General features: G+C 44.1%; 1 protein-coding gene across 2 annotated transcripts in view; it reads right to left on the bottom strand.

The window, feature by feature from the left end:
* The window catches only part of RAB8B (RAB8B, member RAS oncogene family), a 57691-nt gene extending 46017 nt beyond the window's left edge, over nucleotides 1–11674 (bottom strand). Inside the window, exon 1 of one of the 2 annotated variants that reach the window (XM_081831236.1) lies at nucleotides 11464–11674. In XM_081831236.1, coding sequence (XP_081687362.1) covers nucleotides 11464–11587 — 124 coding nt within the window. In that variant the 5' untranslated portion in view covers nucleotides 11588–11674. The remainder of the gene's footprint in view (nucleotides 1–11463) is intronic. The other variant, XM_081831237.1, reaches the window with a different exon arrangement.
* Nucleotides 11675–15614: the final 3940 nt, after the last annotated feature.

Here is a 15614-nt window from a genome sequence, read left to right as displayed (position 1 = left end):
AGAGGCAGCGCGCGGTGCTGCTGTAATTAGTTCCCTTCCCACAAGAGAGCTGGATCCGTAATTAAACTCTGTCCCTCCCTGCCCCCAGTGTGCTGCGCACATATTTGACTGCTTCCTAAGGGACTACGTTGGAGGCCAGGAGACAAGCCCAAACCACAAGCCCACTGACCTCCCGGGGCCAATAGGCAAGGTGATGCCTGTTGGCGTTAGCCAGATGGGAGCGCGTCTGCGGAGAGGCTGATTTCACCCTTCCGTGCAACACACTTCTCAAATCGCTTTACACAGTTGTGACAGACCACGGAAAGGGACTGCTACTACAGCCTCAGTGCCAACACAGTCAGTCCCACGGAGAACTCTGGGGCCCGATGTGGGAGGAGCAGGTTGGTGTACAGAGAGTGTGGTCGTGGCCCCTCTAAGACTTACTTGATTGATCAAGTCAATTACTCTCTCAGAACCTTAGCTTCCAGAGTAGGGAGACAGTAAGCTCTATCCATAGATGCCATTACTGAGGAGTTTAAACAGAGATATAAGTGAAGGCACGTTGTGAACCTAAGGGTCCCAGGGAGATAAGAGGCAACTGATACTGTCTGCTAATCTAACTGGTGTCCTGCATACAATCCTCAGTGACTCCCGCCCTTCTCAGGACAAAGTCCAGACCCTTGAGCAGGTTTAAAAGTCCATCACAACCTGCCCTCTAATTACCTTCAACTTCACCTCCCACTTCACTTGAGGCTTCAGCCGAACAGGATGCCTTTGAGTTCCTCCAGAGGGCTGTGCCATCTGGTGCCCCTGCGGCCGGAGCCCGCCCTCCCCGCACTCTCCCATTCTACCCAACTAAGTCCTCCTCCAGGTTCTGATTTTAGCTTAAAGGCCATTTCCTCCTCGAAACTTTCCTCTACCTCTCCTCCACGCTTTCACAGCCTCTTCTATTTACCGCTTTGGAGCCCTCTTCATCATTGTGTTAAATTGCCCGGATACTTGTTACTCTTTCCCCTCTCAGAATTTTGTGGACGAAACCATGTTGCTGAATGAGTGAATTTAGTGAAAATAAAAATGACTTAGTGTCTTCCATTAGTAAATGACTAACAAAACCTGGGCAGTTCCCACCCTAAACTTTATAAGCAACCTCACCCCACTGCCAGCCTCCCCTTGTAACCGATAAGAAAGCAAAGATCACGAGAAGAAGCTACAAGGTTTGACCAAAAGCAAATGGTTAATCAAGGGCAGAGATGTGCTTGGACCCTGTATCTCCTGGTTCAATCCCTGAATTTTCTCCTACAAAATGTTGGCTATGTCCAGATTTTATGCTATACCACTGGCATCTTTTCATAGCAAGAGAACTGAAGGCAGATGAGGTGAAAGAGAAGAGAGACTTGAAATTGGTCCAAAACCTGATGCTCAAGGCCTGGCTCTGTGGGACCTGGCCATCTCCATGCCTCCAGGCCTCGGGCCCCTCATCTGTCAAATGGAAGTTTAGCACCAGCAAACCTAAGCAGCAAAAATGTTCTTGGCTTTTTAGATTATTTTTCACCTACCTCACCATGTTTTATGTAAAGAAAATGAGATAATTTGAAAATACTTTATTCATCTCTTCTCAAAGACATATTTTTCCAGCTTTTCACGTGGTTAATTTTTTGGTGACGTTTACCTTTATTATTCAAACCAAAGCATTTTTTAGAGGGGAGGAGAGGCAGAGGGAGAGGGCAAGAGAGAATCTTAAGCAGGCTCCACACCCAGTGCGGAGCCGGAGATGGGGCTCCATCTCAGGACCCTTTGATCTCGACCTGAGCCGAAACCAAGAGTTGGACACTTAACCGACTGAGCCACCCAGGCACCCCGAACCAAAGCATTTTTTAAGGACAGGATTCAAATTCATTAAGCAATCTCTTTAGGACTACAAAAAGTTTAACCAATTTACAAGATCAACACAGGTTTGGCTGGAATTAACTAGTGCTACTATTTCTTCCTTCTGTCTTCATGTCATCAAGACACCGGCGGTCACCTGCAAAAAGAACCCTTGCCCATAGTCATTAACTGAAGAAAAAAAGGACAAACCCTTTTTTCTTTACAGACACTACTTGATTTCATAGACTCACAGAATGCTGCAGCCAGAAGAGACTATGAAAACCATCGAAGCCTGTATCTGCCTTTCACAATGAGAAACCAGGCCCAGGCTAACTCCTTGGGAGGGGCATAAGCAGAGCTGATTGCAAACACACACCAATTGTTTTTCAGAGTATTACATATTTTGCAATAATAGATGATTTGAACAAAAAATGTGGTAAATCATATACTGAGATCACAACACAAATTTAAAATGTAATGGTATTTGTCAAAGTTGAAGGCTGACGGGCCAAGATAGAGGTACACCTGATATTATGTATGCATGTTTTAAAATTTGATTATAGGGGTGCCTGGGTGGCTCAGTTGGTTAAGCGTCTGCCTTCGGCTCAGGTCATGATCCCAGGATCCTGGGATCGAGCCCCACATCGGGCTCCCTGCTCAGCGGGGAGTCTGCTTCTCCCTCTCCCTCTGCTCCTGCACTCCCTCTCTCTCAAATAAATAAATAAAATCTTAATAAATAAATAAATAAATAAAATAAAATAAAATTTGATTATAATGGAATTTTCTGGAAGTGAAAGAGATTATTTTGCTTGTCCCACCAATTTTCCATGCTTCTGTAAGACCAGAAATTTTCAAAACAATGGTAAGTAGACAAAAGGGGAAATGCACTCACTCAAATTATTTGTTTGTGGACAACAACCTAATCTGTCACTGTTCATTACTGGCTGTGACTGAGACAAGCACCAATTTTTTACTAACTAGTTCTAAACAATACAAGACAGCAATGAAGTCAAAAGTCACTATTAATCCTCACACCCTTTTATAATTATTTCTTTTCTTAAAGATTTTTAAGTAATCTCTACACCCAATGTGGGGCTTGAACTTACAACCCCGAGATCAAGAGTCACACACTTCTCCAACTGAGCCAGCCAGGTGCCCCAGTCTTCACACTCTTACATGCAGAAGTTTCTAACTCCTTCCCAATAGTTTCTCCAACTACTAACAAAAGCAAAAAGAAGGAGTAGCCAAAGAAATGGACAGGGGTGGAGGGTAGAATGTTGTTTTCATTCTTTTCCTCTTCCCAATCCAACCCCTCTCCCCAAACCCTGGTAAGGTTGAGGTGTTAGTGGAGTCTGAACTGAGACAGTGGTCTGAATCATTCCAAAACCGAAAGAGTTAACTCTCAATAAGAAATTGTTTTCCATGCCATCTCAAGATTTTTTTCAGAGACCTTTAGAAAGGAAAAAGTAAAAAGTTCTTTGTTGAAAACCATAAACAGTTACCCCATCCAAATTCAGAGGCAACAAACAAATTACAGTAGGGTTAGTCACTGACCGCTCACAATGCAAACCCTTCTATTTATTTTTTGTGATGGAGCTTGTGTACTTGTGTGTATGAGATTAGAATATCTTGTAATACCTATTCCAGATAAATTTTGCATAGGGCCATATAAGAAACAAACTCTTACAATTCAACTCTTAAATAGATCACCCTATACTTCATGTCAAAACGTGAGTGTGTATTTTAGAGTGTTCCTCCACTTCATATATCAGGAAAACATTTATAAGTAATTAAAATAATCACTGCCAAAAATAAATAAATAAATAAATAAATAAATAAATAATCACTGCCAGGTTCTTTGCCAAAATATGCAAAATCACAATGGGCTGTGGGGAAGTCATACCAGTCCCAGCTCCACCAGCAGAAAGTTATGCAACATGACACACTGCTTGACCGCTTCGCAGCTGGTTTTCACCGTGATGAGGTGGGATTCCATCCCTAACCCGGCTTTTGCAAACAAAGGGCTTGGAAGTCCTGCAATGCTAGCACCAGGTGGCAACTAGCACTGTCCTAGCCTCTCTCTCAGGGAGAGCAAGCCTAAATTTGATCAACATGAAGACATAGAGAGCTTTAGCATTTTTTCCCCAGGAACCAAGAATTAACATTCTGGACTGAGGAACATGAGAGCTACTTGGAAAATGTCGGAACGTTCAGCAACAGGTAAATCCCAAAGCGCCCAGTCACACCAATGCAGAATGCTACAGGTAAGACAGCGAGAAAATAGGTATTTCATCATAGCCAAGTAACAGGTCTGCTGCAGAGAACAGTTTCCAACTGCCCCTACCACTTTATGTGGCTTCCCAAAGGAAGTCCTGGGTAATTTAAAAAAAAAAAAAAAAAAAGGCAGACATTTCCTCCTCTAAAGACAATCAGGTACCTACTTCCTTGAAGGTCCTTTTTTTTTTTTTTTTTTAAAGATTTTATTTATTTATTTGACGATAGAGAGCACAAGTAGGCAGAAAGGCAAGCAGAGGGAAAGTGAGAAGCAGGCTCCCCGCTGAGCAGGGAGCCTGACATGGGGCTCGATCCCACGACTCTGGGATCATGACCTGAGCCGAAGGCAGTCGCTTAACCGACTGAGCCACCCAGGTGCCCCGAAGGTTCTTATTAATTCAACTCAAAATAAGAAAAAACCCCCGACACAAAACGAGCAGAGGAAAAGCACACATCTCCAGATACAACATATCCAATTATCATTCAAGTTGAGTCCTAAGATGATGGACAGCAAACCTATTCACTTGCAAGAAGAGATGGCAAATGTGTAGGGCAAAGGCACGCACCCTCTCCCTCCACCAGTGCGGCGGAGGTCAGGGGTCCCTCACAGCCCTTGGTCTCGCTGAGCTCAGTAGGCTACACCAGGCAGCGCTGCGTGGGGGGGGGGGGGGGGGGGGGGGGGGGGGGGGGGGGGCGGGCGCCACTGGTCCCGCCCCTGCCCAGATTCGTGCTGAAGTCTGGTTCATCCCAGCTTTGCATATTCCTCAACATACACTGCCCAAATACTGAAATGGGTCTTCAAAGAAAGCCACTTCATGACAGTAAAGCCCTTCATTTAAGCCATAAAGTGGTCATTTTTTTTCTACCTTCTGTAATTTTAGAAAGGTCCTAGGAACAGAAAACCTAACTGTAAACATTCGTTTTACTCTAGACCCTATGCCATTCCAGTGACATACACAAGAAGTTCTATACAATAAGTGTTTATACTCATCTCTTTAAAAACAGAATTTGGCTTTATTCAACCCAAACGCGCAGCCCGGTTCCAATTCACTCACTACCCTGTCGCTCAAACAAGCGCTGGGCAGAATACAGACACAAACAGAGCTCCATCTGCTAATTAAAACTGGGCATGAAACTGTTAACAGGCATCTGTTGCATTGTTTGAAGCTAATGGGCAGAGACAAAGCTGCCATGGCTCTTCTACAGCAAACCCAGTGATTTCACTCATTTTCTATTTGGTATTTATGTCAGTGGGGGATTGGAAGCCGGGTGTTAAACAGCTTATTATGGAGACTGAAATTTAAGTGATATCTTACCTAGTCTAAAACATCCCTTTAAAACCGATAATAGAAAGATATATAACATTTTATGCTGAGGAAAATACCATTCTTGTGTTAAGAATTCCAATTAAGCACTTCTGATTGTTATCTCAGACATAATCTAATTATAATACCATGAAAGAGAATAATAACCAAAATTCAAGCAATGCTTTACAGCTCATATAGGGCTTTCACAATTCATCCACCAAGCCATTCACGCATCCAGCTGATGAGTCACTTAACATGGGCCTTGGAAATTTAAAAGGTGAATAAGGCTTGATTCCTGCCCTAGGGAATTCACAGCAACCCTGAAAAGTTGGTATAATATTATCAGACTCTATTACAGATGAAGGAACTAAGGCCCTAGAAGGACAAGTGACTCACCAAGGCCAGAAAACGAGGAATGCCAGATGCCAGGACGTGAACTGACTGCAGACCCCACTGCTCCTCTTAATTCACCACGCTCTCTCCCTAACACCAGACATGGAACAGTCCACTTCATCGCTACTTCCATTTCAGAAGTTCCCTATGATGTTTCGCTCCACGGTATTACTCACCACCTGAAATCCACTTCTCCATCCCCCCTCCAAGCTTCTCCTCATCCTGCATGAAATCTCTTTCCTGCAGAACCCTCTAATTTCTAATAATACACACAAGAGAGTTGGTCCCCAGAAAGGCTCCGTGTGCAGGCAGGCAGGCCTCGACGAGACCCAGCCTCAGGCCGTGCCAGCTCCCCCCCCGCCCCGGGTCGGTCTTCCGCTTCTGGTTCCATGGTTCTTTTCAGATCCAGTTATCGGACTTCATGCAAAAATCAACTGCTACATTTTTCCTGGTCTTCAAAAGCTAGACTTATTTCCCTCAAAGACAATATCCAAACCTATTTCCCTCTAGCTCTCTCAGTGGGTCCAAACAATCCTGGCACTGCTGCCCAGACAACCTCCTCCCTGATTTGCTTCCAGGCAGAACAACTGGCAAAACGCTTTTTTGTAAAGTACACTTAGTCTTAAAACATATCCAGTGTATCCAAGACTCAGTTTCCCCACACCCACTCTCTATTTACTGAAGGGCTTTTCTCATTCACTAGAACACTAATTGAGAAGGTTAAGTTTAACCCTTTATTATCAAGCATTAAGCTCTACTTTTGCTGAAACCGTATTGTTAGGAAAGCTATCGCTTAGATGGAAAATCTCCTGACAGCTTTGAGAGAACACAATGACATTAAAATAAGGCTTTATGTACAAAGTGTTCAATTTGAAGTTGCATGTTCCTTGCATATTTCTGTTTGAGAGGCTGAAACCAAGGAAAACAACTATGAAAATTAAAATCCACTTGCTCTACGTATCTGGATGATGCTCAGCCAAATGTTGATGACAGCTTGGATAAAAATGTAAATATGACAAAGTTTGTTTTTCAGTCAATAAGTCTTGATAACAGCCTTGAACTGCTACCAACCAAAACCAGTTTTTAATTTTAGGCTGGGGTCGACAAACTTTTTCTACAAAGGAACAGTTAGTAAATATTTTTATAAGCTCTGTAGATCCCATATGGTCTCTGTTGTATATTCTTCGTTTTATATTTTAATAACCCTTTAGAAATGTTAACTAGTGTTCCAAAGGCACAAAAACTGCAGGCCACATTTGGTCCCGGGCCATACTTTGGCAACCCCTGATTTTAGGAAAAGTGAATCCAAGCAAAAAATGCAACGTTACAGAATAAAATATCTAAAAGCGCTCTGATGAGACCAGGCTGCAACAATTAACCAGCATACTGCTATTAACATGATTTCATTAGCTATTTTGCACGTGGAAGGAATTTTAATGACAGGATGCACTCTGATCTCCCAACCTGTAACTAGGGACACAAAAGAAAGGGCAAAGGACGGCTATCATATGCAGAGTTATCCCAGGAGAAATTCCTCACAGCAGAGCATAAAGGCAAAATCTAATTCCTCCCGGGAAAAGGTGGCGACTTGGATTTATGGGGCCGATCAGACTGAGGAGAATTAGCTGCAGCTCAACTGTGAGAAGTCACACAGACTTGAATTGGGGGCTTCACGAGAAGTTCTGCTACAACCAGCAGTGCGATCTGTGTCAACTTAACCTTAGTTTTCCTACTTACAAAATTGGGGCAGAGGTAGAAAGTCGATAATCTCCAACTCTTTCTGCTATCAACTATGACTCTACTAAATAATGAAACCACTCAGGAAATACCCTACCAGGAAGAGGGGGGAGGGCAGGGGAGAGACAGCGATGGGAAGAGGCTCACGTTGTCCAGTTAGGGCTAGGTTTTCTCTTTCTGTTCTATCAGCACCTTGCTCAGTACAGGCCATTCCAAGGTGTTGGTACGGCCTCATATCAATAGTCAACTGCACCCACATCCCACAGGAAATATAATGCACAGCTGACTGTATTACTGTTTCCTGGCTGTCTTAACATCACATCTTACAGACATTTAAAACATTATGATTATGTAGGAGGTTTGGGGGAGCTCATCGAAAAACTTTTTTTCAGGGGCACCTGGGTGGCTCAGTCAGTTGAGCTCCTGCCTTTGGCTCAGGTCATGATCCCAGGGTCCTGGGATCGAGCCCCGCATCGGGCTCCCTGCTCAGCGGGGAGTCTGCTTCTCCCTCTCTCTCCCTCTGCCCCTCACACCACCCCCCACGCCCACCCCACTGGTGCTCTCTCTCTCTCAAATAAAGAAATAAATCTTAAAAAAAAAAAAAAAGAAAGAAAAACAGAAAATTTTTTTTCAGTTCTCAAACCTCTGAACTGAAACGCTGGTTGGTCCTAGGCACGAGGCCTATAATTTCAAATGGATACATCATCCCTACTCAATAGTTAACGAATATTACCTGACTGATACACTTCAAGATTCCCAATGGGTTCAGGTGAAAGATAACGCACCCTCCACCACCCCCAAGAGCAGAAAGGAAATGTGGGGAGATGGGATCTCAGAGAAGGTAGCAGAACCTTAGAGAAATGAGAAGAAAGTACTCATGAGACAGCCGTATCTGTAATCAAAATGACTGTCTCCTTCCTTTCATGATGGCCAAATCACTACCAAACAGGATCTAAAGATGGCAGATGCCTTTTTAAAAAAATGACTTAACTTTGACAAAGTAATATTAAGACTAAACATGTACCTGCACGGGAAGAAACAAGCACACATGCATATCTACCAAATCTCACACACACAAACCTCAGGTGTTAAGAAATGGCTTTTTCCTGTGATGCTGACCTTATCAGGTTTAGTGAGCAAGGCTGTGGCAGACTCTGTCAAAAGCCAGTCAGAAAAGCCCAGGAACTTATACACCTAGGTACCTCAAAAAATAATTATGTCTGCGGAGGAGATGGACCATCAACTCCTACCTCAACAACTTCAGATCACCAGCAGACGGGGGAGACGGTTGTGGGGAGTGAGCATTGCTGCTAGACATGGGGACACTCCAAGCCTACGACTGCGGTTAGTGAACGTGTGGAACTTTTTTTCACTAGAATGGTGTTAATATTCACCTTCTTTTCCCAGCTTAATTTCAAATGCAAAGCATTAGGTTTCAGGTAAAAGAATTTTTCTGCTGTTTGAAGGCAGTACCACTTCCTGTCGGGCTCTGTGGCTAAATAAGACGCATGGATTTCCCCTCCTCCAGGTCAACTGAAGACACAGCTCATAGCCTCTTTTAACCACATCCACCCCACAGAAAATACAAAGACCAAGATCACATTTGAGACTCATCCCAATTAACGTCTACCTTATGTTCCACACAGTTTCAGGACACTGGTTTTCTTGCCTTCACAGCTGCAATCCTTCACGGAACCAATTTCAATTAAAAAAAAAAAAAAAGTCCCCACAAGAAAGATTCTAAGCCATCAGCATGAAAAGTAATTTTTAAAAGCTACTATCACAAAAGGAAGCAGATACCCTTTCAGGAAATGTGGGACAAAAATTAAGGCCAAAAAAAAAAAAAAAAAGGAAACTAATAAAGCTATTTCAAATGAGCAAAAGTCAGCCAAAGAGCTTAATAGAAACTACATCAGCGAGACTCACTCACTTTTGACACAGGAGAATGCTTCTGGGAGGGTCACACGAAGAATGGACAAAAGGCTACCCACTCAACTTGTTAGAAATTGTCCTTTACCATCTGGACTGCACTATGCATTCAACAATGTAAAAGATTTATTTGGAGTTTTGAAATTAGTACCAGCATCCAAAACTAACGTCCTTTAGTTGCTGTGACAGCTCCCACCAAATCTCTTAGGAATATACTTGAGACATGACATTTAAAATCTGCTTCCTCAGAAAAGAAAAAGTCCCACTCAAGAATGACTGCCAAGAACTTGCAACTCAAACTTCCCTAAACCCAGACATCATAACACTGGGGAGGTTTCAGAGCACTCCATCCATCTGAAAGAGGCCAGAACAAACAAACATAGACTTCCCTAGTTCTCAATTTTAAGAGCCTCTATACCCAAATATTCTTTTTTCTTTTAATGGTAAATTATCCTTAAAACACACAATATTCAAATACAATTGTTACCATAGCACCATAATAATCCCAGAAATTCACGGTGAAATATGCTATAAGAACCATGTGAAAGGTGCTTAAGTGAGCTACTATTAGAAACCACAAACATCACCCAGACAACCAAAAGCTAAGATTCTTAAGGTACTTAATTAACTGCAGCTATTTAACAAAGGAAATGATGTTAAGGTCACTTGTGCAGGCAGCTTAAAACCAGCTTTGATTTGCTCTTCAGTTTATGCTAAGTTACCGATCTCCTTACCTGAACACAAAGTCTGCCAGGACAAAAGTAGAAAGGACAGCTCCCCGCCAAGATCAGGAAAAACGATTAATCAATTCAAAGTAATTGGGGGGTACACTGTATGTTGTGATTCATTTAGCAAGTAATAATTAAAACCAAGGCAAAACGCATAGGGAGGCAGGCAAAATGTAAGATGAATTCCTCCACTGAGAAGTTATTAAACATTCAAGCCCAAGAATTTACAAAGTTGAGAAGTGATGCTTCTCAGGAGATGGTAGTAAAGGAGTGAACCCTATTTTCCTGACCACACCACTCCAAAGAGTCACCAATTCTCTTAACACCAGTTAAGGCTCACAGAACAATTTAATACTCTGTAGACATTATTCCACCATTTGTACGTTTTGCTCTTTCTCCTGCACTTGAGCCAAAGGAAAGGGAGAGAGAAAATGGTAACCAGGGTTCCCAGTTATTGGAGAAAGTCCTGTGCCCCACACTTTCTTCCACTTCCTCTCCCTTTCCCATTTTCTCTCTCTTCTCTGCTCAACCTCTGGAGTGTATATTCTGCTTCTCTTTTTCCTTTCTATCTCACACCCAGCTTTCCTTTACTTTCTCACCACCTGTCCTCGCTCTGACCTCTGATCCCCTGAACTCTTCTCCCCATCCTGCAATTTTTGTTTTGCCCCTCCCGTGACAAGAGATACAGACCTCTTGTGGCCAGTGCCCCCCATCCCTCACCTCCTGATCACTCATTCCTCTGAATTCCCTTCCGATTGTTGGGTTCTCATCTCTCTTGTCCCTTGTCCTCTGTTCTCTTACTTCACGTCCCTCCCATTCCCCCAAAGCTTCATTTCCCCCTTCGCATTTCCTTCCTTTTTCCTGTCTTTTAATCCATTTCACACCCACTATCCCCTTCTCTTTCTCCATGAGATTTCGTGTCTCCCGTCCCCCACTTTGTCCCGCTAAGACCCTTCCCTGTCACTCTCCCAACCCTCTCATTTTCCCCAATACCCCTAGTCCTTGTTGCTCTGGTTCTCCTTCCCCTTCCTTTGCCCCCAAGTTCCCTCTTCACCCCCCCCCAGCCTCACGTCCCCGCCCGCCCCTCTCCCTCACTCCTTCACCCTCTCCTACTGCCCTCGCCGCCCTGCTGTCCCCAGGGTCCCCTCCCTGGGGCTCCCAAGCCCTCCTCCAGCCCGCTCCCCGGCCCGCCTGCACCCGCCCCCCATATCTCCCTCACTCCCCGTCCCCGGCCGCGGCCCCTCCCTCACCGATGGTGGAGATGAAGGTGGTGTTGAAGGCATCCTCGGAGAAGCGGAACAGGAGGCAAGTCTTGCCCACCCCCGAGTCGCCGATCAGCAGCAGCTTGAAGAGATAATCGTACGTCTTCGCCATCTTCTCGCTCCGGCCCTCTGACCCGGGAGCGAGAGAAGCGGCGGAGAGAGGCGGGGAGGGGGCCGCGGGCGAGGGGGCGTGTCCGCCTAGCCACGGCCGCTCGCCCCGCCCTGCGACCCGCCCCTTCCCTTGGAGAAGGCCTGCGCGCCCCGCCCCGCGCGGCCAATCCGCGGGAGCTTCGTCATCATCGCCCGCGTCCCAGGGTTAGATGGGACTTGTAGTTCCTTGGAGGAGCCTCGGGCGTGCCCGGCGTCGGCTGTCCGAGCAGCCCCAGGGGATAAAAGAAGATCCGCGCCTTGCTGGGTGAGCGGGTGGATTAGACGTTTCCACCGCTGCTGGGAAGGAAGGCTCGGTTTCGAACTCTGCGCGTCGTGCCGCGGGAACTCAACTTCAAGGTTTCTTTGTGTGTGGGCGCCTTTCAAATCCAGACCTCGGAATCTGAGTCCCACGACCCCCGCATCTCTTCCGCCCGGACCCGGAGCAGAGATGCTTTCTTTGCTTCACGCTGCTGTGGCGCAGCCTGTGGACTATCTGCAGGGTGCATTATCTGGCTTCTGCAGTTCCTGCCCAGCACCACCTCTGTGCCCCCTCCCGCAGCCCCTCAGTTACAGATCTCGAAAAGCATGATTGCCGTTCTAACTTAAACCCCAGTCATGTTCTCTTCACGCCCCACACAGACCAGAGCCAAATACGACTGGTATTTTAGAGGATCTGCTATGCAGACCACTCCCCTCCCCCTGCAAGACGATGGATAAAAAATCTGGGAATTGAAAATATTAAGGCTTGTGCTACAGGTCTATGTCCTATAAAGTGGCAAGCATTATGAGACAGGAACTATGACCGTGGGAATCTAGAGAATAAGATTTGGATTTTGTGTTGGCTGAGCGGCTTAACGGCTCCATCTCGGCGCCCCAGTTTTCTCATTTGTAAAATGGGTATAAAACAAGCTGTTTCATAGGGTTGTAGAGAAAATTAAATGAGATACTTAATATGAAAGCACTTTGAAATCCATAGGCACTGTAGAAATGTTAGTGGTGATGGTTACCTTCTTAAGCCCTCTGGAGGCTCTCAATGGATGACAAATGAAAGGGGGTGCATCATTGTTATACTCACTCTACTCCTTTATATACTGGTTTAAACTATTCTTTGTTTTGTGGATATAGTGTTCAGGCCTCTTTCATTTCCTAGTGGCAAAAACCCAACCAGATCAAGTTCTCTGGAAGGGAGATTTCTGGCTCAAGTAAAGCCAAAGGGCAGGGAATGGCTACGCAGGTCTAGGACCAGAAGCTCTATCCAGTCAGGGCTCTGTCTCTCATCTCTTCTCCCTTCTCAGTTTTAATTTCTAATATGCCAAATACCGATTGATAAGACCAACATGAACAAAAGCTCTTCAGAGTCCTCAATAATTTTTAAGAGGATTTTTAAAGGTGTCCTGAAGTAAAAATATTTGAGAATCACTGGCCTAGGCATTTACCTTAGATCTAAGGAAATACCTCCTGGAAGGTTAGAGGAGGTTATTAAGGGAGCCGGTGGACTCAACCATTAGTGGAATAAGGAAAAAACTTGGGACAGTTAGTTAAACAAGACAGGCTCTTCTAAAACACATCTTGAGTGCCTTGTGACTTCATGTATGGTGCCAGTGATATTCCATTCTTGGTCTTGTTGTGGCAGAAGATTCAGTTGGTCTTAGTATTGGCCTTCACCTTCTATGTGGAAAGAAGATGGAATGTGTCATTGACTCACACTTATTGATAATACAGTACCCAGAAAGTTGCTGCTAATCGAATGTCTAATTCCTGGAGCCCACTAGATGGGAACAAAGCTCCTAAGGATGTCAGTGTCAGTTTCTGTCCCCTCAAGAGAAGGGCCCTGCCCTCTGCCCCTTTGCCCCAGCCAATTCTTGGACAAGCCTGTAAAATTGGCCTCAACCGGGGCTGAACAAGCGTGAACAGCTCAGTTCTATACCTTCACCTTCATTCTGGAAAAGAAGGGGGGAAAAAATCTTCTGAGACCAGTGAAATCTTTCTTTTATAGAATGTGTACTGATTAGAAGAAATTTCAGCCCCACTATCTGCATGTAACTGTTGGCATTCGTTTTCTGTATGAGTAAGAACACACTGATGTGGTATAGAACTTAAGTTCAGAAAGAAGTTAGAGTTAGGAATTTTAAAGTCCCTAAATTTCCTTAGGGGAATTTTGTTAATTGATGGGAATTAAAAAAAACAACAACAACTGTGTCTTATTTTCACTTCCCTGGTTTTTCTCTACCACCAAGTGTATATAATATTGGGACTTTCTAGGTGGTAAGTCTGTGTATCACTGTTGAACCATTTAAGAATTTTGATATATGGACACTATTTCAAGAAGAATCCAAATGTTTCCCTTTATGCATTATTCATTTTTATATTTGTACAACAGTGTTCTTCGAGATCAGATTTGGTGGTGGTAGCAATACCATTAAATCAAGGTACTTTGCTCAAAGGACTGGACAATAAATATATTTGTAGAGCTGAGGGTACCACATGGAACAGGTTGCTGGTTGCCACCTTCCTCTCTCTCTCCAAGTGGCATTGGTGGACCCCCTTTCTAAAAATCCATGCTACTGTGCTCTGAGGAAAACACATCAGTATTTTTTGCTAGTTGCCCAAACCCATCTTTGAAATGCTACATCACTGCAGAGCACTAGGAAGACCAGAACATTCTGATTCTGTAAATGTTTATTGAAGCCTTTGATAGGGTTAACGTGGACATAGCAGCTTGACTTACAGAAATCTATGTGTTCAAGGAGTTGACCCTCTGTGGTTTTTGTCAGGCCAGCACTCTTTCTTCCTGCTTTTGGGAAAGGCTGTGAATCATGGTACTTTACTCGTCCAGCCAAAGCGATGGACATAGGACCAGGCTGCGTCAATCTGAGTTCTTCCCTGTGAATCTTCTAATGAGGAGCAGTAATGATGCTGAAAGGAGGTCTGAATGGTGGGAGGTTTGTGTGAGCTTCCGGCTGGTTTTGATCGGAGCTTTAGTTCATTTTCCTGTATTCTCTTTCCCTGCCCTCCTCTGCATGTTTACTTTGTCCTCAAGCTGGCTTTCCTTTGCCATGTTGCACAGCTCCAAGGGCATTATTCACTTCTTAGAGTTTATTCATTTGGGGATCAAAGACATCCCCCCAAGAATCTACACATATTCTTGAGAGTCTGTGTGTTCTCTAGGCAAATTTTCAAATTAATTCAAGCATTCTCCAACTGTATTAAATTGCTCTATAAAACTTGCATGTAAGAAAAGTTACCTTTCTTAACTGCTTACATGAAATTAAATTTGGCTGAGACCCCTACTTGTCAAGGGCTGGCAAAACTGGTTATCTATCATTACTGGGGCTTTTCTTCCTCGTAACTGCATCCTACAAGAATCCGGGAGCTTACATGGTCCTGAAAAATTAGGGGCAAAGCAGCTTCTGGTCATCAGCCTGCACCCGTCAGTGTTGACACTTCTGTCCAAACACTCTTGGGTTCTGGTCCTCTGCCATCTGTTGAGCACAGCTGTCCCGGTGGGCTACAAAGATGTCCTTCATGGTGATTATTTTCACTGACTGATGACTCAGCCATCAAATAAGTTCTCTGTTATCTAATAGTTTGTGTACTTCTTTGTCTTCTCCCTTAAAACTTGAGCTCTTTGAGGAAAAGGACATTGCTAATTTCTCACTGTGCCCCCAGCATGCCTAGCATGATGACTTAATTGAGCAGGTACTCAATTAAGTTGTCAAATAAATGAATGAACATCTGACTATCATGCCAGTTTTCTAGTTTTTTAAATAGCTGGGACACCTTCAGTTTATTATTCGCTGTAGGACCTAGGTATTTTTGACCTCACAGATACCTTTCTGTTTTTTACCTATCTTGTATTTATATGTTATTCATTCTGTAAGTATACTATTCATTATTGTGTTTAAGAAATCAGTGTGATTATATCTTATTTGTCTAGCTTAAGATCATATTGAATGATAATTCCTCAAAAAATACCAATTTCTCTTATC

Source organism: Leptonychotes weddellii, chromosome 9 (genome assembly GCF_054177405.1).
Source record: "Leptonychotes weddellii isolate Sample4059 chromosome 9, ASM5417740v2, whole genome shotgun sequence".
NCBI classification, from domain to species: Eukaryota; Metazoa; Chordata; class Mammalia; order Carnivora; family Phocidae; genus Leptonychotes; species Leptonychotes weddellii.
This window is presented reverse-complemented; position numbering and strand designations above follow the sequence as displayed.